At 42.0% G+C, this 27,984-nt stretch overlaps 5 protein-coding genes across 17 annotated transcripts; 3 read left to right on the forward strand and 2 right to left on the reverse strand.

Annotated features, from left to right (window-relative positions):
* The first annotated feature begins 59 nt into the window (after positions 1-59).
* LOC115671353 (40S ribosomal protein S30) lies at positions 60-923 on the forward strand. Its single transcript, XM_030592903.2, has 3 exons — positions 60-208; positions 339-476; positions 636-923. The coding sequence occupies exons 1-3, from the start codon at positions 205-207 to the stop codon at positions 680-682; spliced, it is 189 nt and encodes a 62-aa protein (XP_030448763.1). The 5' UTR covers positions 60-204; the 3' UTR covers positions 683-923.
* A 5,044-nt stretch (positions 924-5,967) lies between these two features.
* LOC115671351 (vacuolar protein sorting-associated protein 32 homolog 2) lies at positions 5,968-9,351 on the forward strand. Of its 3 annotated transcripts, XM_030592902.2 has the most exons (8): positions 5,968-6,140; positions 6,298-6,407; positions 7,310-7,409; positions 7,902-7,987; positions 8,069-8,160; positions 8,330-8,444; positions 8,564-8,756; positions 8,986-9,351. In XM_030592902.2, exons 2-7 carry the CDS (start codon positions 6,336-6,338, stop codon positions 8,750-8,752), a joined length of 654 nt encoding a protein of 217 aa, XP_030448762.1. In that variant the 5' UTR covers positions 5,968-6,140; positions 6,298-6,335; the 3' UTR covers positions 8,753-8,756; positions 8,986-9,351. The 3 variants fall into 3 exon arrangements, with proteins under 3 accessions (XP_030448762.1, XP_056177075.1, XP_056177074.1); XM_056321100.1 differs by lacking the exon at positions 5,968-6,140 and having other exon boundaries at positions 6,253-6,407; positions 8,972-9,351; XM_056321099.1 differs by lacking the exon at positions 5,968-6,140 and having other exon boundaries at positions 6,253-6,407.
* Positions 9,352-10,551: 1,200 nt separating this feature from the next.
* On the reverse strand, positions 10,552-27,788 carry LOC115671350 (meiotic nuclear division protein 1 homolog). Of its 4 annotated transcripts, none has more exons than XM_056321101.1 (10): positions 27,617-27,788; positions 12,696-12,778; positions 12,101-12,217; positions 11,864-11,902; positions 11,649-11,756; positions 11,501-11,563; positions 11,365-11,416; positions 11,186-11,230; positions 10,992-11,071; positions 10,552-10,692 (listed from the first exon to the last, which is right to left on the reverse strand). In XM_056321101.1, exons 2-10 carry the CDS (start codon positions 12,732-12,734, stop codon positions 10,639-10,641), a joined length of 597 nt encoding a protein of 198 aa, XP_056177076.1. In that variant the 5' UTR covers positions 12,735-12,778; positions 27,617-27,788; the 3' UTR covers positions 10,552-10,638. The 4 variants fall into 4 exon arrangements, with proteins under 4 accessions (XP_056177076.1, XP_030448760.2, XP_056177078.1 ...); XM_030592900.2 differs by lacking the exon at positions 27,617-27,788 and adding an exon at positions 13,250-13,405; XM_056321103.1 differs by lacking the exons at positions 12,696-12,778; positions 27,617-27,788 and adding an exon at positions 13,250-13,369 and having other exon boundaries at positions 11,649-11,772.
* Positions 21,234-24,590, forward strand: LOC115671349 (vacuolar protein sorting-associated protein 32 homolog 2-like). 2 transcript variants are annotated; one of them, XM_056321096.1, is made up of 7 exons: positions 21,234-21,302; positions 21,432-21,544; positions 22,454-22,553; positions 23,072-23,157; positions 23,239-23,399; positions 23,590-23,704; positions 23,820-24,590. In XM_056321096.1, the coding sequence occupies exons 2-7, from the start codon at positions 21,467-21,469 to the stop codon at positions 24,111-24,113; spliced, it is 834 nt and encodes a 277-aa protein (XP_056177071.1). In that variant the 5' UTR covers positions 21,234-21,302; positions 21,432-21,466; the 3' UTR covers positions 24,114-24,590. The 2 variants fall into 2 exon arrangements, with proteins under 2 accessions (XP_056177071.1, XP_056177072.1); XM_056321097.1 differs by having other exon boundaries at positions 23,239-23,318.
* LOC115671352 (meiotic nuclear division protein 1 homolog) lies at positions 25,283-27,584 on the reverse strand. 7 transcript variants are annotated; one of them, XR_008818753.1, is made up of 7 exons: positions 26,973-27,251; positions 26,735-26,773; positions 26,520-26,627; positions 26,375-26,434; positions 26,042-26,135; positions 25,790-25,962; positions 25,283-25,603 (listed from the first exon to the last, which is right to left on the reverse strand). XR_008818753.1 is itself a non-coding variant. In XM_056321106.1 (7 exons), exons 2-7 carry the CDS (start codon positions 27,099-27,101, stop codon positions 25,945-25,947), a joined length of 423 nt encoding a protein of 140 aa, XP_056177081.1. In that variant the 5' UTR covers positions 27,102-27,251; positions 27,387-27,584; the 3' UTR covers positions 25,283-25,944. The 7 variants fall into 7 exon arrangements, 3 of the variants coding, with proteins under 3 accessions (XP_056177081.1, XP_056177079.1, XP_056177082.1); XR_008818752.1 differs by having other exon boundaries at positions 25,283-25,609; XR_008818751.1 differs by having other exon boundaries at positions 25,696-25,962.
* Positions 27,789-27,984: the final 196 nt, after the last annotated feature.

Raw genomic sequence — 27,984 nt, forward strand, 5'->3', positions numbered from 1 at the left:
AATCTTATTCTCCCAGAGATGGGCCGAGCCCGGCCCAGATGACCAACGAACCGGCCCAGCCCCAATCCATCTCCCACCACCATAAAACCCTAACCCTAGACACTCCGCCTCTTCATCCTCCCCCAACTCGCCGATCTCCACCGCCTGAATCGTGCTCCGAGATCGACCGCAGCACCGCCGCAAGCTCTCCGGCATTGATCAGCCATGGGTAAAATCCGCGAGCTCCTTCATCGCCGCCGCCGCCATTCGGCTCGCTCGTCGGTTCATTTTTTCGTTCCCTTTCGGTCGCTTAGAGATCTGATTGCTGCTGGGAACGCCCCATTCTTCTTTTTTCGCAGGTAAGGTTCACGGATCTCTGGCTCGCGCCGGCAAGGTGAGGGGGCAGACGCCGAAGGTCGCGAAGCAGGACAAAAAGAAGAAGCCGCGCGGCCGCGCCCACAAGCGGATGCAGTACAACCGCCGCTTCGTCACCGCCGGTAATCTCCGCCTTCTGTTAACTTTCCGTCGTGAATTTTTCGATCCGTTTAGGTTCAAATTCGCTGCCTTTATAGTGATTTCGACAGTTGCGAAGAGATGGGTGTGTTGATTGCGGTTTTCGGTTGCTTCTTTGTTTTTTTGGGGGCATTTTCTTGTAGTCGTGGGCTTCGGCAAGAAGAGAGGGCCTAACTCGTCCGAGAAGTGAGCTCGTCATTGAACGCCGAGGAAGATGATTAGGTGAAGGACGATGATGCTTTCAGTTTCAATGAGTTCTTGCTCCGTTGTTTTTTTATTGGGAAGCTTTAAATTTATTGTGTACGCGACTCGATTTCAGTGCTCGAACACGGGAATTTGCCGATGATCAGTAGAGATAATGCGATTTAGTTCTCTCATATGTTGCAGTTCCGTTTTATATTTATGCTATTCCTGTTTGCTCTTTCTTTGTTTATCGAGGATTGGTTTGCGCATTGGGAGTTTTAAATCAGTGAATCCGCGTTGGCCCTCTAAATCAAAAGTGAAAGGAGTTTCCGGGCTTAATGTGCTCGGCGTTACTTGCGTGGAAAATGAGACACTCTTTTGTGTTTGATCGAGGAATGGGGGATGCATTCTCGTATGGTGCGTGAAATCTACGTGGGAAAACCCCATTGAAGAGATTAGCACCCGTGCTAGGATTTTGTGGACTCACTTAGGCATCCGGTGGCACTTAGAACCTGCATATGTTATAGGGAGTGAAGCGGTTGGGATGCATACGATCCCCGCTCGATTGGCATGCTTTCCTCATCCAATTCTCATTCGGCATGCTTTCTTCATCCAACCATCATTTAGCAAGTATCAGTCTTTGGACTCGTGGCGATTGGAATGCTGATCTGTGTCCGTTTCTTATGCCTATACTAGTCTCTCACGGCTGCACAATGAACAACTCGTGTTGGTATTTTGATGCTCGGGATTTGTTCTGGTCTTTGTGCGGTGCCATCTTTAACGTCCTTAACTTTTTTCTTGATGAGCGCGGTTGTAGAAGAGGCCATAACATGCAAAACATGCATCTGGGAGCACCAGAGTTACTTGCCTTGAGTGACAATTGACACACACTCCTCTCCTTACTTATTCTCCCAGTTCTCATGCTGAAATATCATCTCTTGAAAGTTTGATCTGCAAGTATGATCTGTTCCAGTTTTGGGTTTTTCGAAAGTAATTAGAGACCCATATATGAGGAAAATGGTTAAAGGCTGGAATTGCTAAAGCTAGTTTTGCCAATTAGAAGCTTTGATACCTCTAAGTCGCGGGCGTTGTTGTTACCAAGAAGTATCGCCATTTTGGCATTGCTAATTTCATATCTAATACATCGCGGATGGCATGCATTTTAGTGCAGTTTGGCATAGCCATCGGTTTTGATGCTGTATTTTTGTGTTTATGATGTTCAATGGTTCTAGCGGACACTTGGTCTGGTCCTTCCACGGGCGAACGTGTCCAGTAACACCGGTCATGTTGGTGTTCGACTAAACTCTGAATCAAATAAGATTGCTCGTGCATTGATTTATGGGATCACTCTTCACGTAGTATGAGCTTTTCTTCTGAACAAAGGGATTGTAGTATAGGCGTGTCTTTTAGTAATGCTTTCCTGCAATTCCATTGAACTCACGAAAAGATGTGTGTGTATTTCAATTTCGTCTATTCGAAATGATGGGTGGCTTGGCCCTCATTATCACGCACGCGTCTTCACTGGATATCATCGAGTTTTTCGAGTCAACTCGTTGAATGCAAAATTTGTTCTTGTCAAAGCCATCCATCTTTTGTGAGTCGATCGAATGGTGATTAGTGCTTTGATTAGTGTATGTCTATTTTATTTGAAAATTTGCTTTACTAGGGGTTCGTAGGGAAAAGTGTCAAAAAAGTCTTAAATTTTTTGTATTTGTGTCAATTTAGTCCTAAACCCTTTTTTGATGCCAATTCAGTCTTAAATCTTTTGCATTAGTGCCAATTGAGTCCTAAACCTCTTTTGGTGTCAATTCAATTCTAAACCTTTTGCATTTGTGCCAATTCAGTCCTAAACCTTTTGTATTGGTGCCAATTCAGTCCTAAACCTTTTGTATTGGTGTCAATTCAGTCCTAAACTTTTTGCATTAATGCCAATTCAGTCCTTTCGGCTAATAGCTATTCACATGTTAAATGACTGAATTGGCACTAATGCAAAAAGTTTAGGACTGAATTGACACCAATGCAAAAGGTTTAAGACTTTTTTGACACTTTTCTTTAGGACTAAATTGGCACCATGAAAGTATTTTGTCATAGAAATCATTTTTCGAGAAAATTGTTAGTTTTGTTTGGTGATATAGAGAAAGTGATTTCCTTTTTGCTAAAAGGGAAAGTCGTTTTCCGCAAATTTTGGCTTCTTGTTTTCGGTTCACGAAAAACATAATTGATTAGTTTTTCGTTATTCAAATATCGTAAAGTCAAAAAATAATTTCTCTAAAAGAGTTTTTCATTAATCAAATGGACCTTAACTACTGAAAATATACGATCTTTGTGGTGTTGGATTTCCTTAGTATCCTTTTCGGTAGACTGGTTGCGATTTGTCAGGTTTCGAATGTTGTCACCGATTTTTGAGATTTCCCAATGGGGGGCAAGCTATCTGTAGTATTAATAGCCTTAATCAGTGATGAGGAGTTGCTTTCGAATTGAATCTGTTGCCAATTCTCGATCAACGTAAATTTATTCGTCGTAGATTAATTCCAAATTAAACTCGCGACGCGTTTTGCAAATTTGCGGGGCGGATGGAGACAAAATTTGGCATTTTCAGATTGGGTTGCGTTCTTTCTCCATCTTTGATTGGGGTAGGAGAGTAGGAAATCTCCTTCGATAGAACTCCTAATTGCTGGATTGCAAGTTTGAGTATTACCCGTATTTATCTCTCATTAAGTTTATCTATATTTGTAATTCATAAATCAGAAATTTGAATGGAGAAAATTCCACGAAAAAGATAGGATCCATGGAGATATGCTATCCATGTCAAGTAGGGGTGTCAAAACCAAACACAATACCCAAACCGAAACACGAACCGATCCGAACCGGCCCGAAATTTTAATGTATTTTCGGTTCGGGTCTTATTATGTTTAAGTATACATTTACAAAATGGGTATTGTGACTTGTTTCGGTTCGGTTCGGGGTCATAACACGAATCGAACCGAAACATGTTAGTTTACCAAAATTGAATTGAAACCCCTAAGTAGTAATTCGCGATACACTCTCTCTCTCACGGAACGATTCGTCTCCTTCCACAATCTCTCAATCGAGGCCATCTTGGTCTCCCCCTTGGTCGCCGGCGTTGATTCCGCCTCCATCTTGGTCGTCCTTTGATGATGAGGTTTCGTATGTTTTTCTATTAACTTCAATGAGGAGCTTCCGTAGTTCTCTACTCTGAATCTTTGTCTTTTAGTTCATCGCTTAATTCTGTGGGGGAAAAGGTATTTATTTGTTATGGCAATTGAGCTCCTTTTCTAGATTGTTGGATGTTGTTGCTGCTGCTTCCAGTGCAATTGGATTCTATACTTTTTCAGGCGTTAAAAGATGGTGAAGCTTACGGTTTAAGTTAAAAAGCTCTTGTACACAAGTTGATTTCACAAGCAATTTAGTTATATTCAAAGTGACGAGCGGCTTAATAAATACCCACTCTATAAAAAAAAAGTTCTTACTAGACTTGCTTCTAAACGCACTCTCCGAAAAACCCACGCAAAAACCCGAAACCCGACCCGGATTTTTAGTACGGGTCCTATGCGATTCGGGTCAAAGAAAGACGAACACTTATGATTCGGGTCGGGTAGTAGTGGAAGCCGACCCGACCCGATCCATTGATACCCCTGATCAAGGGAGAAGTAGCAAGATAAGGATCCTTTTGCATACCTTTGATTCCTCTTTAGTTCTTACTGGGACGGCCATGTACGGTCTAATCAATGTGGTTGTCGGTAGATGAGAAAAGATCTCCTAATGATAACGGTTCAAATGAAGCATGCCGATTTCCCCCCAAGAAAATAGGTATGGTCAGTCGATTACCACGATTTGGTCACCGATTCGAATTCATGTTTTCTCGCGAGATAGGATGCGAAGTTACCTAACCAATGCGGTTATCCAGGCCAGCAAGGCGGCTCAATCGGGTCAAGATAGTTATTTCGCCCCGTAATTTGGATTGCCGCGAGAGATGTCACGTGAGCGAGAGTTACTCCCATCCTAGAGGTTGTTCCATCGGCAAGGTTATGACCTAGATAAGTAATATTCTCGACTAAGATTGAAGATTGTTGCCCGGGTAATGTCTCTTTTATATTAAGGATTTGAATCTTGAATTTTGAGCAGATACTAAAGCGCTTCTTACTATAGTTATTTTTCCTTTGGGCCGAGAAGAGAGCATTGACATTGTTATGACTTTGAAGTTGTCTTATTTGGAGAAAATTTTTAGCTTAAGGGCAGTTTTATTTTGACGTTCTTGTCAAGATATAAAATACCATTCTACTTAAAAAGAACTATGAAAAAATTGCGCCATTACCTCATGAATTTAATTATACATACAGTGTTGTTATTTTGCGCCAAGGGAAAATCAAATTATAAGTGTTGGAAAACTTAAAATCAAGAAGAGCGACCAAATGGAAGGGAAAAGTACCAAAAAAGTCCTTAAACTTGTTGCACTTGTGTTAATTCAGTACTAATCCTTTCAATTATTCTAAACCTTTTGACAATTTACCAATATAGTCCATCCGGCCAATTTTGGCGGGCAATCATATCGCTGCTGACGTAGACAAATTTTATAATTTTATAATATTTTTTTTGCGCTTTTTATTTCCTTTTTCATTGTGGCCCGCGAAGGTCGCGGCCCTCACCCAAGCCATTGCTAGCTGTGGGCGAGGGCTGCTAAACCCTTGCTAGATGTCGCGAGGGCGACTCTCGCTAGATTCGATGAGAGCAACCCTCCCTAGATCCCCAGGTGAGGGCTTGACTCCTGCGACTGGGCGAGGGTCACCGGCCACAATGAAAAAGAAAGGCCAAGAAAGGAAAGGAAAAAGAAAATAAAAAGATTGTAAAATTTATTCACGTCAACACTGGTCTGCCATGTAGAACGGTCGGCAACCATGTCAACGATTTCCGGGCAAAATTGATCGGATGGACTACATTGATAAATTCTTAAAATATTCAGAATTTAATTGGTATAATTGAAATGTCGAGAATTGAATTGACACAAATACAGTAAGTTGAAGACCTTTTTTTTTTTTTTGGGGTGGTATTTTCCCTCCTAATAGAGCGAAACAACCGGGGGACCTCAAGCCCCGAGTCCGAAACCAACACGAAATAGGAGTGAAGTGGCGTCCACGTCGGCTTGCCGACGACTCCCGACGCGGGCTGCCCGAAACGACGTCGTATAAAAGAGAGAGAGAGAGAGAGAGAGAGAGAGAGAGAGAGAGGGAGCAGCTTCCTTGCTTCGTCGCCTTTCTTCTTCTTCTTCCTCTTCTCTCTCAATCAACACGCCTAAGCAAACCTCCGTCGTCCCCCAATTTCAGCCCTCTCTTCCACCCGTCTCCACCACCACTTCCTCTCCACCGAACCACCGCGTCGCCATCGCCGTATCCGCCTCCGTTCGATCCCTCCTCCGGCATCGAGTTCCGCCGTCAATTTTCCCCGAGGTCTGCCTGCGCTCTTCTCTCCCCCCTCCTCTGTTGACCCCGTCCCGTTTGTTCCTGCCGATCGATCGCGCTCGATACGGGCTTGATCTTGATTGATTGGTTGATTGGTTGATTGATCGATTCGTTCTGTTTTGGTGGTGTTGACAATGATGATCAGGGGCATCGAGAGGGTTTTGTAGGGGCGGGCGATCGACCATGTTTAACCGGCTCTTCGGGAAACCTAAGCAGGAGACCAACGCTCTCACCACGTTGGACAAGTTGAACGAGGTACCCCGCCAAGATCCCCTTGCTTTGTCCGCTTCCCCGTACACGTCTTTTGATTCGCAGTTCGTCGTGGTCGGTTGATCGTGCCGGGGATTCGATCCGTGCTTCCTTCGCTCGATTTCAAGTTTTTCAGCTTGGATGGATGGAGATGAATGCTACTTAGTAATCGAGCAATCAACGATCTCTCCCTTCTCCATGGGTTGAAGAACTGGTTCTTGATTTTGTTTTGTGGGAAAACTGGCGATTAGATATACCTCCTTGTGCTCCCTATGGGGACTCTGCTTGGGGCTCTTAATCTTAGACTTCTGACGATGGTTTCACTTTCAATAATTGAGTCTGTCAGTCTTCAGTATTAGCTAACTTGCCACTTCTATGTGATTGTGTCTGGGTCTGATGCACAACCGCGTGCCAATAATTGGCTGCATACTATAGTGTCATATAAGCTTTCTGACTTATTTTACTCCTGAAAGCGAAAGCTGCTTGTAAACTTTTTATCTTTTTACGTGGGGAAGTAATCTGCGGCTATGTGTGCTAGTTCAACCGAGGCACCGAGGCACACAATCACACATTTATTCAGTGCGTCGAATTTTTGATCTGATTATCCAACTGGTAGAAGGCTTATCTGTATCTGTAAAAATTTCCCGAGGAGTCCGTTCTTTTATGTGGAGAGAGTCTCTTTCATTTCGATTTCCCCTCGTGTTGTCAGTAATCAAGAAATACATACTTCAAGTACGTATAATAGTAAAACACGTGCTTCCGCATTTCTCTATAGTAAGATGTGGATTTATTTAGTTAGATTGTAGGCTTTCAAAATGATTGAACTTTAGTCTATACAAATTACGATAGGATATCATTTGTATATTTAACTGGTTCATTTGGACCCTTCTGTCCTCCTTTCTGTACAGACACTTGAAATGCTGGAGAAAAAGGAGAAAGTTCTCATAAAGAAGGCTTCTCAAGAGGTTGAGAAAGCGAAGGAGTTCACTAGAGCAAAAAATAAAAGGGGTATGGCCATGCAGCTCAACTTTTTCCTGGATAAAAAATGCCTTTTATGCCTTTGCTTTTGTTATGTTATTTCTCGGAGTTGCTTCATTTTCTCAATCTGTCCACTGGTTATTAGGAATGGAGTTGTGTACACAGAATGCAGCGCAAATCCGCAGAAACTTCTTCTTCAGTTTATTATTTCATTGTTTATGGCAGTCAAGCACTTCAATCTGTCGTTGCATTCTGATTTGGACTTTCCTTTGTATCATTGTGACCTTATTACTGGATAGAAATTTTAGCACAATCAATTCTTTTACCATTACATTTTGCTGTTTGTGGCTGCAACTTAAATTTTCTATCGTTTCACCTATATTGCTTGTTTTCTTTTCCCTAGTAACTATGACTTGCAACTATGCAAGAATTTTTTTCTTTTGTATGATACTTGAAGCTATATGATGGCAAGTCGGCAAGTTGTTATCTTATTGACATAAAGTTGTGCCGTTGGGAATGCAGCGGCAATTCAATGCTTGAAGAGGAAGAGGCTGTATGAACAGCAAGTTGAGCAGCTTGGAAATTTCCAACTTCGGATTCATGATCAGGTGAGCCATCAAGATTCAATGATTCAGAACTTCCTTGATATCTGCTTCTAGGATGAGATGTCTGATATGTGAATGGTCCAGATGATAATGTTGGAAGGAGCAAAAGCAACAACTGAGACTGTGGATGCTCTGAGAACTGGAGCAGCAGCCATGAAAGCAATGCAGAAGGCGACGTATGTCCTACTTTTGTTTTCCTTTCTGAATTCCGGAGTTTTGATTTTATTGATTTTTGTTTCTTTCTATGCAATGTGCATCACTTTTGTATTGCAGTTTCTTGAGCTTGAATTAGCTGGGTGCTCCATTATCATTTTGTAAAGTTTTCTATTGTCCATTTTTTCACAGAAATATTGATGATGTGGACAAGACCATGGATGAGATAAATGAACAAACGGAGAACATGAAACAAATTCAAGAGGCATTGTCAACTCCTATTGGTGCAGCCGCTGACTTTGATGAGGTTACCATCCTCACACTTTGTTTGATTTTAGATATGCTTTTGATCACTGATTGGGTGGATCTCAAGCTAGCTACCTTCTGGAACGTTCATGCTTGTCTCTAATCACTTTGTAATTCCAGGATGAGCTTGAGGCAGAGCTTGAAGAACTGGAAGGCGCTGAGTTGGAAGAACAGCTCCTTCAGCCTGCCACAACAGCTCCAGCTGCTCCAGTGCATGTCCCAGCTGGTCCGCGTCCATCCCGCCCAGTTCCTCAGAGGACAGCCGAGGAGGATGAACTTGCTGCTTTGCAGGCTGAGATGGCACTTTGAGCAGGTCAATCTTCTCTCATATTTTCAAAAGCTAGTATTAAGCATTTCGTTGTTGTTGGTCTATTACTAAGTTGGGTTACTCTTAAATTGGCGGAAATTTCTTTTTTCTTTTTAATTGGCTGCCGATGGTTTCTTTCTTTTGTATGATAAGTGGAATAGAAGAAGAAGACTTTTTCTTTGGCTATTTTGTTATACTGTCATTCTGATCGGATATATCAGTTGACATTCCACAGGTCTTGCTGCTCATAATTAGACTGAGGCTGTGTAAAGACCTGGCCAAACCTGTAATATGGACATTCCTGCTGCTGTGCTGCTGTGCATAGGCATGAATATTTTTCCGTGGATCCATACTGAAAAGACGTGTAGATAAAGGTGGCATGATTCAAAAGATGTCCCCCTTTGAGACCTGTATTCTGATTTCTGGTGCTTCTAGTGTGGTCTCTCTTTTTTAATTTCAACTTCATGTCGAACATCAAACTTCTCCTTATTGTTTGGAAGACAACTCTAGATATCTCAGGTTAGATTTTTATTTTCCCTTCGTGTGCCACTGTTAAAATTAATGCAATGTCGAATCGCTGAGGGGGGCTTGCTCATCATAAGCGATATGCTTTATTATACCTCTATTGGAAGATATGTTGGTTGTTGAGTTACTTGCTCCTGGCATCGGAATTGAGTAGATTTGTCAAAGTCCAGAGAGGGAGGAGAACCTGATTTAGCATTTCTCTTATCATGTTGCCAATGTCTCTACAATAATCATGTGCATTTTGATGCTTCTAGCATGATCCACGGATTGTGCACGATTTCTCCAGCAGCTTTTAGAAGAAGTGGGGGATTCATGTTCAAGATAGCACTCAGGAGCTTAGGTTTTATGTTCTTCAACACCGAAAGGTGGGGTGTCTTTTTATCATTTTATCCCATCCAGGGAGCCAGTACCACGAAAGTGTTTATATCGAACCGGGGATTCCGAGTACAATGGAAGGCTTTGCTTGATCTTCCGTTTGTACGGTATGTTTGGTGGGTCGATTACTGTTGTTCCATGTAAGCTTTTAACGCGGTATTGGAATGGCTCATTTGCAAAGGACAATTCCTCACCGTGTACCTGCTGCAATCAGCTGACCTTTTATTACTAAATAGTGGAATTTCATTTACTCGGAGACCAAATTCATCGGTAGCTTCTCAATTGTTAGTTCACCAACTTAAAAGTTAAAACTGTGCTGTTCATAATTTGTGCTTCGACCTCAACTGGGCTTCTTAATTTCGATCTAGACAGCATCGAGCTTCCTCTGGAAGTACTATTCCAGTGTGTCGATGGATATCTATAACCTAAGTCATATCCCAGAAGGGCAAATAAAAGGCCTGATTAAATTTGTTAGCAGGTTCCGACCCAAAAAAGAAAATTTGTGAGCACGTTTCAGAAGCTGCTCGGATCTTCTGACGCAGCAATGTCATTTCCCTACCTCTTTGGCTTCACGCATTTCACTAAATCGGCAATATAGATACCCTCTCACGGTCTGTCAAAAAATTAGCCGCCATAGCACACCGGCTGGAACCACAAGACACTTGTGGAAAATAGTGCAAGATTAAAAGAGAGAGAGAGAGAGAGAGAGAGAGAGAGAGAGGGGCATGCAGGCGGAGATACTACTGTCAAAGTATGTTTCCATTGAGTTGTATTAACTAATTACACATCATCCCTAATGTCATCAAGCATAAAAACCCATTCAGCTTGCACATTCAGAGAGGGTCAGCTAACCTTCGTGACCAGTCTAGAAAGCTTGAATCAGGCATCAGACCAAGGCAATCGCTCTGTCAGTTTCACAGATTTGCATCAGAACCCGAGAGAAACTGGATGCGACTTCTGATGTATATACCATTTGACTCTGTGGTATCTAATTTCCCGGTGTTGACATCTCCAAGTAATCCAAATCATCAGTAATCCCCACCTGCAGTTACATTTCTGCATTAGAACTTCAGTCAAAGAAACTAGGAAGATCAGATAAGCTAAATCATCTAATTCAATGGAGCAGCTCACACCTTGCTTTGTAACTATATTTTTTGCTGGACTAATTTATCAGGTGAGAAGAAAAGGTTGCTCAGAACAAAACCGTCACATTTGCTAATGTTTAGATGCTGCTATTTATAGTGTTGTTCGCCAAATAAACCGCAGATATCAGGATTTGGGTGTTGGTCGACCTACTACGATGCTTTTGGACGAGGCTATATCTGTGTTTATGGGAATTACCTCCTGGTACATATGTTCTAGCTGTTCTTTGGCTTCTGGAAAATTGTTTGAGCACCACTGTCTCAGTGTGAAAATATTGTCTGCAAAATCAAAATCCCAGAAAGAATTTAAAGGGCCAGAATAGAGAAACTCCACAATGTCGCGAAATTGCTCAAGTGCTCACTTGACAAAGCAGAATCTGTCAGAGGCCATACCTGTCCATCTATTGGCTGCTGCATGGGCAACTAATATTGCATTCTCTGTCCACATTAGTGAGGAAGAGTCAGCTAGTCAGATCGCCAAACAGAATACCATAAACAAAGAAACATGAAATCCAGGATTGGATCAGAGGGAAAACTAGAAACTTGAGTATCATAAGACCGGCTTTCTTAACTCATTGCTTCAAACGCAGCTGGATCATTGTCTGCATATTCCGCCATCTCATCCTAAAACATCAGACGATAGAATCATTAATATTCTACTTTTAGTTTTAGATAATCAATAAGAATGGGAGAGTAGTCAACCACAACCTTCAACTCATTGTATTTCTCCTCTACTTTTTTTAGGTTGCTTAAAGCCTCCTCTCGTTCATCCTGGTCAAACCACAGAGGAAGCACAAAACTTTTACTCTTCACTCTTAGGAGCATTTTGCCCATTGTTGAAAAGAGATCTACTCACAGATTCTTCCCTTCCCTTCTTTAATGCATTGCACTGATCAGTTAGCTCTGTGAGCCGCCTCTTGCTACTTTGGACATCAGATTCAAGTTTCCGGTACACATTTCGCAGCTGCGATTTGGTTACTCTGTTGTTATTGTTAAGAAAGTGCATAAAGAATGCAAACAAAGAGACAACTTTTATAGAATTCAGGTCAACAGTGGAGTATTGATCTTAACCTGGTTTCCGGCACAGCTAGGAAGACTCCAGAAATACACCTGAAATTTCAACCCGATTCCCACAATTAGGCATTTCAATCCTTTAGTAAGTCAAAAGCAGTACTCGAGTTTAGTATTAAAATGACATGGGGAGCAAACGAGACTGGAAGACATGAATATACGAGCAATCACATCAGTGTATTTGCTGTCGATATTGATTTGAGGGGGAAAAACTCAAGTCCGGAAGCTATGACTCACCGAAGTTCCAATCTTGTCCTTGGAGACGAGGTCATCATCAACCAAGCTCTGAACAACATCTTTGACAGACTGGGTGATAACACCTTTTCTGGGTCCCAATTTCTCAAGTTCCTTTAGCTGAAACGTAACAAGAAAAAGTACTTTCGATAAGTGCTATCGACGACTTGTATTCTCATGGATGAACTTAATTAACATCAGTGAAGGCCTTTTCCGTTTATGAATCTAGAACCCTGGGGACTAATCTCTCTCTCTCTTTCTCTCAAACAAGAAAAAGTACTTAAGATAAGTGCTGTTGACTCGTATACTCGTGGATAGAACTTAATTAACATGAATGATGAATCTAGAACCCTGGGGACTAATCTCTCTCTCTGTCTCTCTCTCTCTGCAAGCTTTCATAAACGACCAACCTACATATAGCTTCCCAACAGTTGAATTACTCTCTTTCTTCCTAGGACAACGAACGCTAAAGCACGATATGATTCCACTTCTTTCTAAACTACAATATCAGCAAAAACACGAAAACTTCAGTCAAACCGAAACATGTCGAGAACCGTAAGGCCCTCGATAAATACGGTCAGAAGCGTCGGAATCTCACAAGGAAGAAGTCCTGCGACTCGTAGAATATCTGAAGCATCTTCTCTCGCTTCTCTTCCAACGAAAGTCCCCACGTTTCTTCGACTGCACACCACCCACAAAAAAGTTAAAAAAAAAGAAGAAAAAAGAGCATGTGATCCACGGGCACAATCTGGCCAGTAATCCACAGTCACCCCAAGCAAGAGACCAGCAATCCGAGCGAAAACCGAACAAAAAAACTCAGCCCGAACAACATCCGCAAAATCGAAACGATGCAGCAAAAACCAAGCGCGCAAGACTCCAGAGGATCCAGAAATAGCCCTAAATCCCAAAACCCGGACGGTCGGTGCCATCGGCCGAACGCACCGAGCATCAAACAACGACTAGTTCGGCTCGAGAGCCCCAGGCGATCGTTCACCCGCTACACCTTGAGCTCGAAACTCGACAAACAAAGACACGCGCAGAGACGAAATGCTTTGCTCCAAAAACGCCATCTAACCTCAGACGAGCCAACAACCCACCCCCCCAAAGAAAGCACAGACGGAAAAGCACAACTACGATCGAGAGAGATCCTACCATTTTCTGCTGCGCGATCGATTGAATGGAGTGGCCGAAAGAGAAGACGAGCTCGAGCTTCCGGTGGATTCCGCCGCGATCTCTCTCTCTCTCTCTCTCGTTCTTCCTTTTGGCGGGAATTTGGTTGGGTGTTGAAGAAGCTCCGGGAGGTGAGGTTTGAGTTTTGAGCTTTTTTTACTCGTTCGACCAAAAGGTTTGGCAAAAATTTGCAGATTGCTCCCCCGACCTTTCGCCCTATTACGTTTTTTATCCTCAAAATTTGCGGGATAATTACCTAAAAAAAAAAATGTCATGAACTTATTGTACGGTTGCTAATTCAATTTTGAAACCTTTCAATTTGGCCAATTTAGTCATAAATATTTTTACGATTTGCCAATGTAATCCTTTCAGGCAATTTTGGCTGGAAATCACTCCCTCGCCAGCCACAATGGAAAACAAAGAAAATGAATAAAATATTTAAAATGTTCAAGTTAAAAAATATTGGCCACGTCAGTACTAGCGTCGGCCATGCCACGTAGGACAACCGTCGTCTACGTCAGCGATTTGTAGTCAAAATTGGCAGGAAGGACTACATTACAAATTGTCAAAAGGTTTGGGACTAAACTGGCAAAATTGAAAGGTTTAGGAGTACATTGGCATCCGCACAATAGATTTATGACTTTTTTTTTTGTGATGTCCCCCAAAATTTGACGAGTATTAAATCGGAGAGGTAACTAATGATGTATAGATCACATGAACCGATATCACACAATCTATATATGACATATTTTTCAATATAATTTGCACGTATCAAGTGCCCATTTCATTATGATCAAATTATACCATCTCAAATTACTCGCGATGTATTCTTTCTTTATTTACACAGCTTGACGATATATGCGGCGAAAAGAGTTAAATGTTGAAAATATTGAAAATAAATCAATTCAAAAAGCACTTAAATGTCAAAACATTAGCTATTAAAAGACATTTCGTAGAGTGTTTAATTAGTTTAAAAACGGTCTAATCGCCAAAACGAAACGATAAATTAGGATTAAGAGTCCATTTGATCGCTTAACCCGGATTATGTTTTTTCCAATTTTTTCTCCTTCGATTCATGTAAACAACAGAGTTTCGCTTAAACAACGGAGTTTCTCTCACGCAGGCTGAACGTTGGTTCAACGAAGGGAAGTGGTAGAGATATGCTGATGGTGCATATATACAACCGCGTTTGGGCTCCTTATGTTTTCCCCTTCTTGGGAGGCGATCAATACGTCGTTGACAGTCGATACAAATGAAAACGGCTATAAAGCGCCACCTGAAGTCATTCAGCAATCTGCTAGGCCGCGGAATGTGAGCGAACCCTTGGAATTGCGCTGGACCTCGAGTAATGCAGGCGATCAGTTCTTTGTGTACTTGTACTTTGCTGAAGTCGAGCAGCTTCGGAGAAAAATTTCAAGAAAATTCAAAATATCGTGGAATGTATCTCAAATCTCTGGGCCTTTCGGTCCGTGCTACCTCTTAGCAGCCATGATATCTGATTCAAAAGCCTTGGTGGGAGGTGAACAATCCTGATCTATAGAACAGCTGATTCGGCGCTTCCGCCCATATCAAATGCTGTTGAGATTTACAAGGCAAGGTTGCTGGATGAATTGCTAACAAAGAGTGAAGAATCTTCACTGAAGATAGTATGTTCTCTTCTCTTAGTGTCTGAAATTTTGATTCTGCATAGCCTATAAGATTATTGGAATTAGTAATGGGGACCAAACTCAAGGAATGGTGTAACTTTGCTCTAGCGAAAGCAATTGAGGTCAAACTTGCTTGAGATGTGAAAAGAAATGAAGAGCGAAAAAACTCCAAACTACATCAGGAATCTCGGAATCAGTTTCTTATGTCAAGGCAATTTCGTGGCTGTTTATCGATTTAACTTTAACGAGGCCACATGGCTTTTTATATGCTTAAACAAGATATGAAAGTCTACACTGCTTCTATCTACTCCATCGCATCTGATACTGTATACAGTCAATGCTCTGCTTAGTGGGCCGAAGAAGTGCCCAGGGGAAGGGCTCAGCATGCAGCTACAGCAGTTTGATTCCCCCTCAGGTAATCTACCCGTGAGTTCTTGAGGCACATTTGCTCTGGCTCACATTAACTAGTGGTTTGCGAATTTTATCTTCAGCATATCTCCTATGGTGTATGCAAGAACTTAAATTCGAGCCGAGCCGATTGAATGGGGCAATTGCTGCTGCTTTTGCAAAATTTTCATCATTGGAATCCTTGTAAGTGTACTAAGATTCTGTGTGGTTCGGCCATAATATGCCACTGATTTGGTTTGCTAAAATTGACTTTGAGATTCATTTTGTCAGCTTGTAGCATCTCAAAAAGTATTATCTTGTTTAGGGACCTGTCCAACAATAACGGACCAGTGCTTGAGTTTTTGGAACAACTCAAAAACTTGAAGTACCTGTAAGTAGACAGAGTTATCTTCATTTGCGATGCCACCAGATGCACTAATTGTACGAGACGATTATTTCACTTTCAGAAACTTAAGAGGCAACAATCTATCAGGAGCTGTGCCTAAAGCTCTTTTAGAATGAGCGAATGCTAGGTTGCTCATATTGAGGTTGGTATGCTCCTTTTGATTCAACGACTATCGTGGATGAGCCTGTTCGTTTCCTCCACATGTTTACGTCACGTGTCACCGTTACTCCCTCCGCGAAACCAACTTCCTCTCTTTTCAGTGTCGATGGACAAAACCTTTGTGGCTTCTTGCAAAAGGAAGAAGAAGATCACCATTCCTTCCGTTTCATCACTGTTATCAGTGATGGCCCTATTTGTTGCCATGGTCGTACTCTGGCAACTAAGAAGAAAATGGAAATCAGGTAGTGATCTCCTTTTCTTTTTCAACTGAATGTTCTATGGCAAGCTTTAGAGAGGATGTGATGTGGTGCTAGCAGGATTAAAAATATCAAAAATGCCGGAGAGGGACAGAGAAAGAGGAAAACTTTATGATTGTATCGGCAATGATCATTCTTTAAATCATTGGCACCGTCAATATGGAGTAGCGATAACAGTAGTAAGTCGTCAATGGACATAGAAAATGATATCTTAGCTAGGTATCGAAGTGATGCATATCTAAAAGGGTTAATATCACGAAAAATCCCAATTGGTACATCTGTGATAATTTTACCTCAAACTAATTTTTTGACCACAAAAAACTCCAAACTGGTACACTTGTGATAAATTCACCATCCGTTAATTTCTGTTAAATTTTACTGTTAAATTGCTTTGTTAAATGACACGCGGTAGTTGACAGATATATCAGTTTTGGGTTTTATCCTTCATTTGTTACAGGTGTACCAGTTTGTGATTTTTTGAGATATTAATCCAATTTAACGGAAACCAACAGAGAGTAAATTTGTCACAAATGTACTAATTTAAGATTTTTGGTGGACAAAAACTTAGTTTTGGGTATATTTATCATAGAGGTACCGCTTTGGGATTTTTAATTGTCAAAAAATTAGTTTAGGGTAAATTTGTCACAAGTATATAAGTTTGGGGTTTTCCGTGATGTTAATCCTATATAAGATCCTGAAAATAGAAGCATCAGCGATGTCAAATTATCACAGGCACGGTTTCTTCAAATGAGGGAGGGAGATATTTAGCATCCGCGAAGAGGCATTTCACATATGCCGAGGTTATAAACATAACTAACGACTTCCAGACAGTTATCGGGAAGGGCAGGTTTGGCGATGTCTGCCTCGGCATCATGAATGAGGGAATCCGAGTTGCAGTGAAGGTGCTACCTACATCATCTTCACAAGGGGCCAGAGAGTTCCAGACCACGTACTATATACTCTTTGAAAATCAATGTCCCCAGCACATTCGGAAAACCTAATGCCACACGCAACATGCCGAAGTACAATAAAGATAGTACAGGTTTCACTGCTCGCCACAAATACTGACCGTAGATTATCCTTCTAGAGGTTGTTCCATTGGGACAAAAGAATGTAAACATGTATATTTTTCCATTTTCCCATGATCACCAACCGAGTAGCTTAAGCCGCCAGAGCCTAAGTTAATCGCGTTCTAATCACTAATTATGACCCGTACGTGTTGTCATTAACCTAGATAATAACTCAAACTACAGGAAGTTATGATGAAGTTAAGATGGAATTTACTATGCTTTTAACTGTGAGATTAAGCTAACATACATGCTGGTCAAAGTGACTACATTAACCGAACATTAATCTGGTCAAAGTGGCTAGATTAATTAACCATTAAGCTAGCTATTGTTCTTTGAGTTAGATTAAACCAGCATCGCTCCATCATCGACTTCCTACACAGCACCCAGCATACGTTATGTATTACAGGTGGTGGAGGATTATTTAATCTGGTAGTTAAGTTTTGTAATATCCATTTTTTTTGCCGAGTGAAAGGATGCTTCGAAGATTTTCCTCCTTGCAAAGTTTTAGGTAAACAAATTTTCTCCGAAATACTATTTCTAGAGTCGTTGTTTAGAAAAGAAATTTCAATTATTATCGTCATCTTTATTGCTATACATCGATCTGCATCCTCACTTCTGAAAACTTATATATTTGCATCTTGTGGTTTGTTATTAGACTTCAATTAGCATCCTCTACCCCGCATCCTTGTCCACTTATTTACCAAACTTTTATGTCTCAAATTTCACTCATCACTCTCTTCACCCCTTCTCTCAAAAAAATCCCGAAAACTATAAATTCCCTTCCACTTTTCTCCTCCTCGATCTTCCGCCACTGTCGCCCGACTAAGCTGTTGTCTCGATAGTTTATCGGTCCGAGCCGATGTCTCCGGTGGCTAGTCCCCGCCCAACAATCCTCCACTCAGGGATGCATTGCGTCCTCCCCCCCTATGCACATGGGAAGAAGGAAAAAAGGAAAAAAAATCAGAAAAAATTAAAAAATCGAAAAAATATTAAAATATTATTAAAAATTGTCTACATTAGGGCCAGCAACACCACGTAAAACGGCCGGCGTCCACATCACCAAAATCCTGCCAAAATTAGCCGGAAGGACTGAATTGACATAAAAACAAAAGGTTTAGGACTCAATCGACACAAAAAAAAATGTTTATGACTAAATTGGCATCAATATAAAATGTTTATGGCTTTTTCAACACTTTTCCGTACCCGTGCTGGAATTTCGTCGACTGATACTGGGCATCAGGCGGCATTTCGGTAGTCGGACTCGGTGCAGATGGGAATGCTGAAATCTTGTGTCGGCGTCTTATGCCTAATACTAGTAAGTCTCGCGCGACGGCACCTCGAATTAACTCCGCTTTTTGGTAAATAGATGCTCGGGATTTTGTTCTGTTCTGCTCTGTGCGCTGTCCCACCTTTAAGGTCCTTTTCTTAAATTTGGCTTGTTACCGTCTCCCTACACCCGCGCGCGCCCATCAGGAACCACGATACAAGTCAATGGCGTGCAAGAGACGATATCGAAGAAATTTTCAAGTCAACTCGATGAATGCAAAATTTGTTCTTGTCAAGGCCAACCGCCCATCTTTTGTGGAGTTGTTGATGGGAATGGTGATTAGTTCTTGATCAGTGCATATCTTTCTTGATTCAAAATCTGCTTTCCATAGCTTCCGAACTTTAAAAACAGAGCCCACACAATGGTAACAGAAACCTTTTTTACAGCTACTTTAAGAACCAATTTAGCTGGTTCGTGCGCCGCGCGGCGTTGGATTGCAATAGTATCCCTTCCGGCAACTAAAGGCCTGATTTCCCTTTGTTAGCAGGTTTCAGAAGCTGCTCAAATCTTCTGATGAGCAAATCCATTTTCCTACCCTTTTTGGCTTCACACATTTCTCTAAATCGTCAACCAGAACACCGGCTGGAACCACAAGACGCTTGTGGAAAATGGTGCAAGATTAGAGAGAGAGAGAGAGAGAGAGAGAGAGAGAGAGAGAGAGAGAGAGAGGGTGGGTGGGTGGGTGGCGCGGGGGCGCAAAGTATGCTTCCATTGAGACAAATTAGACATGACCCCTGACCTCATCAAGCATAAAAGCAGATTCAGCTTGCACATTCAGAGGGGGTCAGCAGCTGACCTTTATTACAAGCCGTAGGAAGCTTGGATCAAGCATCAGGCTAAAGGCAACAACATACTCGCACAATGTGCTCTGTCAGTTTCGTAGATTTCCATTGGAAATCCAAAAGAAATTGGATGCGACTCCTGATGTATATGCCATTTGACTCTGTGGTGTCTAATTTCCCAGCGTTGACATCTCCAAGTAGGCCAAATCATCGGTAATCCCCACCCGCTGCTACATTTCAGCATCAGAACCTTATAAAAAGAAACTTGGAAGATCAGATAGAGCTAAGACAGCTACTTCAAAGGAGCAGCTCACACCTTGCTTAAGAGTAAACTTAAGTATATTTTTACCGGACCAATTTATCAGGTGAGCAGAAAATGTTGCTCGGAACAAAACCTGTCACATTCGGTAATGGTTTGGATGCTGCTATTTATAGTGTTGTCCGCCAAATAAAACCGCAGATGTGAGGATTTGGGTGTTGGTCGACCTCCTATGATGCTTTTGGACGAGGCTATGTCTGAGCATCTGGGAAATTGTTTGAGCACCACTGTCTCAGTGTGAAAATATAGTCTGCAAAATCAAAACCCAGAAAGAATTTAAGGGCCAGAATAGAGAAAATTCACAGTGTCGCGAAATTGCTCAAACGCTTACTTGAAGACTAAAATAAACACTTAACAGAGCAGAATCTGTCAGGGGAAATGCCTGTCCATATGGGCTGCTGCACGGGCAACCAATATTGCATTCTCTGTCCACGTTATTGAGGAAGAGTCAGCTAGTCAGATCGCCAAATACAATACCATATACAAAGAAACATGAAATCCAGGATCGGGTCAGAGGGAAAACTAGAAACTTGAGTATCATAAGACTGGCTTTATTAGCTCGTCGCTTCAAAGGCAGCTGGATCATTGTCTGCATATTCTGCCATCTAATCCTAAAAGATGTCTCCACTTTTAGTTATGGAAAATCAATAAGAATGGGGGAATAGTTCGACCACAACCTTCAACTCATTGTGTTTCTCCTCCGCTTTTTTAAGGTTGCTTAAAGCCTCCTTTCGTTCATCCTGGTCAAGCCACAGAGGAAGCACAAAACTCATATTGGCTATTGCTGAAAAGAGACATACTCACAGATTCCTCCCTTCCCTTCTTTAATGCATTGCACTGATCAGCTAGCTCCACGAGCCGCCTCTTACTACTTTGGACATCGGATTCAAGCTTCCAGTGCACATTGCGCAGTGCGATTTAGTTACTCTGTTGTTATTGTTAAGAAAGTGCATAATGAATGCAAACAAAGAGACCGCTTTTATAGAATTCAGGTCAACGGCGAAGTATTGATCTTAACCTGATTTTTATATGCTTAAACTAGATATGAAAGTCTACACTACCCTCTATCTACTCTATTGAATTCAGGTCAAAGGCAACCCTCGCCCTCGCCGGATCTGGCAAGGGTTGGCCCTCGCCTGGGCGGGCGAGGGCCGCCCTCGCCCGTCGCTGGCGACCTCCGCTGGCCACGGCTATGGTCGGTAGAGGGAAGAAAGAAAAAAAAAAAGAAAAGTAAAAGGAAAAGGAAAAGAAAAAAACAGAAAAAGGAAAAAAGAAAGAAAAAAATTAAAAAGTAAAAAAATTACTGTTCCTGTAGCCGGAACAGTAATTTCTTGCCGGCCGGTGAGCATTTGACCGGTCGACGAACTCAGGTACCAAATTGAGACTGAATGGGCACTTTGAATATCAATTTGAGATTATGTCTATTTTGGGTACCAAATTGAAAAAAGACCCCAATTTTGAGTACCAAAACGAAATTTTCCCGAAAATATCCGGAACAGAGTTTCGGAGGGCGTGAAAGCGATGGAACTTCAGTTATAAAAGCTCGCCAACTTTTCCGACGGGCCCACCATGCCGCGATCGCCAAACCCGCCTCCATCTCCGTCTCGGTCCCGGTCCCGGTCCCGGTCCCGGTCCCCGATCCCTCGCCCAGCGGCGTCGAGCTACACCGTCAGTTTTCCCCGAGATTTGTTACGCGCTTCTCCCCCTGCTTGCTTCCGCGGGTTTGATTGCCCCTTGAACGGATTGATCTCAATCGATTGGTTGGTCGATCGATCGATCGATTCGGTTTTTGGTGGTGTTGGTGATGATTCAGGACATCGAGGGTTTCTTAGGGCGGTGATCGATCATGCTTGACTGGCTGTTCAAGAAACGTAGGCTGGAGGCGGGCGCTCAGCCTCTTACCACGCTGGACAAGTTGAACGAGGTACGGATCGCCTTAGCTTTGTCTTTGCTCCTGCCTTACTCCGTCTTTGATTTGCAGTCCGTCGTGGTCGGTTGATCGTCTCGGCGTTTGGTAACGGGGATTCGATCCGTGGGTTCCTCCGCTTGATTTCGAATTCTGGCCTTTTTTTTTTTTCTTTTTTTGGTGGGTGCCTTGATTGCTAACTACCTAGTAATCAGGCAATCAAGGATGTCTCTCTTCTTCCATGGTTTGAAGAAACGGTTCTCGATTTTGTTTCGTGGGAAAACTTGGCGAGTAGATATACGCCGCCCTCAAGCTCCCTTTGGAGACTGTGCCTGGGGCTCTTAGCCTTCCCACGACAGTCTCACTTTCGATGATCGAGTCTGTCTTCAGTATTAGCAACCGACGCTTCTATGTGATTGTGTATGGTATTGATTCACAACCTCATACCAATAATTGGCTGGATATGCTTTGCGGCTGATTTTACCACTGAAAGTTAAAGTTGTTTGAAAGCTCTCGTTGTGTTTTACATGGGGAAGTTGTCGGCGGCTACGTGTTGCTAGTTCAACCATGGCACGCAATCACACATTCACTCGGTGCATAGAGTCTTTTATCTGATTATGTAACGTGTAGAAGACTTATCCATATTTGTAAAAATTTCCCGAGGAGTCCATTCTTTTATGTGGAGAGAGTCTTTTCCATTTCGATTTCCCTTAATGTTCTCAGTAATCAAGAAATACATACTTCAAGTGCGTGTGATATTAAAACACATGCTTGTGCATTTTTCTCTATATTGAGATGTGGATTTATTTAATTAGATTGTAGGCTTTCAAGATGATTGAACTTTAGTCTATGCAAATAATTACGGCAGGTTATCATTTGTATATTTAACCGGTTCATTTGGACCCCTCTGTCCTCATTTCTGTACAGACACTTGAAATGCTGGAGAAAAAGGAGAAGCTTCTCAAAGAGAAGGCTTCTCAAGAGGTTGAGAAAGCAAAGGAGTTCACTGGAGCAAACAATAAAAGGAGTACGGTCATTCAGCTCAACTTTTTCCTGGATAAAAAATGCCTTTTATGCCTTTGCTTTTGTTATGTTATTTCTCGGAGTTGCTTCATTTTCTCAACCTGTCCACTGGTCATTAGGAATGGAGTTGTGTACACATAATTCAGTGCAAATCCACATAAACTTGTCCTTACGTTTATTATTTCATTGTTTGTGGCAGTCAAAGCACTTTAATCCGTCATTGCATTCTGATTTGGACTTTCCTTTGTATCATTGTGACCTTACTACTGGATAGCAATTTCAGCACAATCGATTCTTTTACCATTACATTTTGTTGTTTGTGGCCGCAACTCTAATTTACTGTCCTTTCACCCATATTGCTCGTTTTCTTTTCCCTTGTAACTCTGACTTGCAGCTATGCGAGAAGTTTTTTTTTTTTTCCTCTTTCGTATGATGCTTGAAGCTATACGATGCCATTTATCCATTATGGAGGTCGGCAAGTTGTTATCTTATTGACGTAAAGCTGTGCCGTTGGGAATGCAGCGGCAATTCAGTGCTTGAAGAGGAAGAGGCCGTATGAACAGCAGATTGAGCAGCTTGAAAATTTCCAACTTCAGATTCTTGATCAGGTGAGCCACCGAGATTCAATGATTCAGAACTTCCTTGGAATCTGCTTCTGGGGTGAGATGTCTGATATGTGAATTGTCCAGATGATAATGTTGGAAGGAGCAGAAGCAGCAACTGAGACTGTGGATGCTCTGAGAACTGGAGCAGCAGCAATGGAAGCAATGTATGTCCTACGTTTGTTAGCAGAAGCAGCAACTGAGACTGTGGATGCTCTGAGAACTGGAGCAGCAGCAATGGAAGCAATGTATGTCCTCCGTTTGTTCTCTTTTCTGATTTGCGGAGTACTGATTTTAATAAATTTTATATCTTTCTATGCAATGTGGCATCCCTTTCTTATTGCAGTTTCTTGAGCTTGAACTAGCTGGGTGCTCCACTATTGTACTTTCTTTTGCTTGTAAATCATAGAAACTTTACTGATGTCCATTTTATCACAGGAATATCCATGATGTGGACAATATCGCGGATGAGATTATTGAACAATATGAGGCCATGAAACGAATGCAAGCGGCAGTGTCAGCTCCTTCTGGTGCAGCGGCTGACTTTGATGAGGTTACCATCTTCACAGTTTGTTTGATTTTAGTTATGCTTTTGATCACTGATTGGGTGGATCTCAAACTGCCATCCGGAAAGTCCATGCTTATCTCTAATCACTTTTTAATTCCAGGATGAGCTTGAGGCAGAGCTTGAAGAACTGGAAGGCGCTGTGTGGGAAGAACAGCTCCTTCCGCCCGCCGAAACAGCTTCTGCTGTTCCATTTTTTGAACCAGCTGGCCTGCTTCCAGCCCCCCCTGTTCCTCAGGGGACAGCCAGGGAGGATGAACCGGAAGGCACTGAGTTGGAAGAACAGCTCCTCCTGCCCGCCGCAACAGCTTCTGCTGCTCCAGTGCATGTCATTGCTGTCCTTCTTCCAGCCCCCCCTGGTTCTCCGGGGACTGACAAGGATGATGAAACTTGCTGATGAGATGGCATTTTGAGCATGTCAATCTGCTCTCATCTTTAAAATATAAGCTAGATATGTTGAGAAACAAGAACGATGAAGACGTATTTTTGAGGCAATTTTTTCCATCTTCTTTTTTTCTCTTCCTTCACATTGTACATATATGCATTTATCATACAAAAAAGGAAAGAATAAGCAAGATTACAGCGATTACACTCTCCTACTTTATCTCCGAGTATCCTTGATTGAATCAATTCAAATCAAGGTTAAAGATAAAATCGTATCTTTCTCCAACAAGATAAGACTCTTTTTTGTATTTTTTATTGTACTGTCGTTGTGATCTGATATATCAGTTATGTTCCCAGTTCTACGGCTAGTGGTTAACTGAGGTTGTGCAGGACTTGTCCAACCTGTGATGAGGAACACTCCCGCCTCTGCCTGTATGCATCGATATTTATCTTTGGTTCCATAGTGAAAAGACAGGTTCTTTCTGGTGCTTACAGTGTGGTCTCTTTTTTTATTTCAACCTAACGTCGAACATCAAACTTCTCCTTATTGTTTGGAGGACATCTCTAAATATGTCAGGTCAGATTTTTATCTTCTCTGTGTGCCTCTGTTATGATTAATGCAGTCTAATCTTTGAGGAGGGCTTACTCATCATATGCGATATGCTTTATCATACCTCCATTTTAAGATACGTTGTTTGTTTGGTTATTCAATCGTGGTATTGGCATTGGGTAGTTATGTACCTGCTGAAATCGACTGACCTTTTTAATAGATAGTGGAATTTCATTTACTTCGAGACAACCCTTAACGGTAGCTTCTTAATTGTTAGTTAGTTCACCAACTCAAAAGTTAAAATTGAATTAAAATTGTGCCGTTCGTAATTTGTCTTTTGATCTCGATTTGGCTTGTTAATTTCGAGCTAGACAGTATAGAACTTCCTCAGTAAGTACCATTCCAGTATGTCTATAGATATACTTCTACCTAGTCACATCCCAGAATAGCAAATAAAGGCCCGATTTCTCTTTGTTAGCAGGTTTTCAGAAGCTGCTCAGATCTTCTGATGAGCAAATCCATTTTCCTACCCTATTTGGCTTCACGCATTTCTCTAAATTGTCAAATATAGATACCCTTAGTCTGTCAAAAAGTAGCTGCCCCCAGCAAACCGGCGTTCTAGGCGGAGATACTACTGTCAAACTATGCTTCCATTTAATTGTATAATCAAATTAGACATCGCTCCTGACTCATCAAGCATAAGAGCAGATTCAGCTTGCACATTCAGAGAGGGTCAGCTGACCTTCATTACGAGCCGTAGGAGAGGCTTGGATCAAGCATCAGGCTAAAGGCAACAACATACTTGCACGATGTGCTCTGTCAGTTTCATAGATTTCCATTGGAATCCGAAAGAAATTGGATGCGACTCCTGATTTATATGCCATTTGACTCTGTGGTATCTAATTTCCCAGTGTCGACATCTCCAAGTAGTCCAAATCATCAGTAATTCCCACCTGCAGCTACATTTCAGCATCAGAACCTCAGTCAAAGAAACTAGGAAGATCAGCTAGAGCTAAAACAGCTACTTCAAAGGAGCAGCTCCCACCTTGCTTTAAGAGTGAACTTACTCATGCCTTTGTAACTATATTTTTACTGGACTAATTTATCGGGTGAGCAGAAAATGTTGCTCGGAATAAAACCTGTCACATTCGGTAATGGTTTTGATGCTGCTATTTATAGTGTTGTCCGCCAAATAAACCGCAGATGTCAGGATTTGGGTGTTGGTCGACCTCCTATGATGCTTTTAGACGAGGCTATGTCCGTGCTTCTGGGAAATTCTTTGAGCACCACTGTCTCAGTGTGAAACTATTGTCTGCAAAATCAAAACCCAGAAAGAATTTAAGGGCTAGAATAGAGAAACTTCAGTGTCGTGAAATTGCTCAAACGCTTACTTGAAGACTAAAATAAACACTTAACAGAGCAGAATCTGTCAGGGGTAACGCCTGTCCATATTGGCTGCTGCACGGGCAACCAATATTGCATTCTCTGTCCATGTTATTGAGGAAGAGTCAGCCAGTCAGATCGCCAAATACAATACCCTAAACAAAGAAACATGAAATCCAGGATCGGGTCAGAGAGAAAACTAGAAACTTGAGTATCATAAGACCGGCTTTCTTAGCTCATTGTTTCAAAGGCAGCTGGATCATTGTCTGCATATTCTGCCATCTCATCCTAAAAGAAGTTTTGGAAAATCAATAAGAATGGGGGAATAGTTCGACCACAACCTTCAACTCATTGTGTTTCTCTACTTTTTTAAGGTTGCTTAAAGCCTCCTCTCGTTCATCCTGGTCAAGCCACAGAGGAAGCACAAAACTTCTACTCTTCACTCTTAGGAGCATATTGACTGTTGTTGGAAAGAGATCTACTCACAGATTCCTCCCTACCCTTCTTTAATGCATTGCACTGATCAGCTAGCTCCGTGAGCCGCCTCTTGCTACTTTGGACATCAGATTCAAGTTTCCGGTACACATTTCGCGGCTGTGATTTAGTTACTCTGTTGTTATTGTTAAGAAAGTGCATAATCAATGCATACAAAGAGATGGCTTTCATGGAATTCAGGTCAACAGTGGAGTATTGATCTTAACCTGGTTTCCGGCACAGCTAGGAAGACTCCAGAAATATACCTGAAATTTCAAGCCGATTCCCACTATTAGGCATTTCAATGCTTTAGTCAGTCAAAAGTATCACTTGAGTTTAGTATTAAAATGACATGGGGAGCAAAAGAGTTTGGAAGCATGAATATACGAGCAATCGCGTCAGTGTATTTCCTGTCGATATAGATTTGAGGGGGGAACAAACTCAAGTCCGGAAGCTATGACCTACAGAAGTTCCAATCTTGTCCTTGGAGACTAGGTCATCATCAACCAAGCTTTGAACAACATCTTTGACAGACTGGGTGATGACACCTTTTCTGGGTCCCAATTTCTCAAGCTCCTCCTTCAGCTGAAACATAACAAGAAAAAGTACTTTCGATAAGTGCTATCGACGACTTGTATTCTCATGGATGAACTTAATTAACATCAGTGAAGGCCTTTTCCGTTTATGAATCTAGAAGACTAGAACCCTGGGGACTAATCTCTCTCTCTCTCTCTCTCTCTCTCTCTCTCTCTCTCTCTCTCTCTCTCTAACAAGAAAAGTATTTCCTATAAGTGCTATGGACGACTTGTATTCGCATGGATGAACTTAATTAACATCAGCGAAGGCCCTTTTTTGTCTATGATCTAGAACCCCGGGGACTAATCTCTCTCTCTCTCTCAAGAAAAAGTACTTCTGATAAGTGCTATCGACTTGTATTCTCATGTATGAACTTAATTAACGCGAGTGATGAATCTAGGACCCCAGGGACTAATCCCTCTCTCTCTCTCTCTGCAAGCTTTCATAAACGACCAGCCTACATATAGCTTCCCAACAGTTGAATTACTCTCCTTCTTCCTAGGACAACGAAACGACGTAAGCAAAAATCGAACATTGAAGGCTCCAGAGGGATCAAAATGGCCCTAAACCCAAAGCCGGCCGTCGAAACCATCGAGCCAATTCATCAGGCATCAAACAGCGACTCGTTTGACTCGATAACCGCCGGCGATTGATCAGCGTTACACCTAGAACTCGAAACTCGAGAGCCTAGCTGAAACTGCGAACCAAATGCTTGCTCCAAACTTAATCTAACCTCAGATGAGCCCCCAAAAAACACAGACGAGAGGCGCAATTACATCGACAGACTCGGGAACGAGAGAGAGAGATCTACCATTGTCGTTGCGCTAGGTGTTGAAAATATGTGTCGAGAAAAAAAAATTTCGAAAAAAAATAAAGAAAGGAAATATCTACTGCAACATGG

Source organism: Syzygium oleosum, unplaced genomic scaffold (genome assembly GCF_021117445.2).
Source record: "Syzygium oleosum isolate NSW1041296 unplaced genomic scaffold, Sole_v2.1 Sole_v2.21, whole genome shotgun sequence".
NCBI lineage: Eukaryota > Viridiplantae > Streptophyta > Magnoliopsida > Myrtales > Myrtaceae > Syzygium > Syzygium oleosum.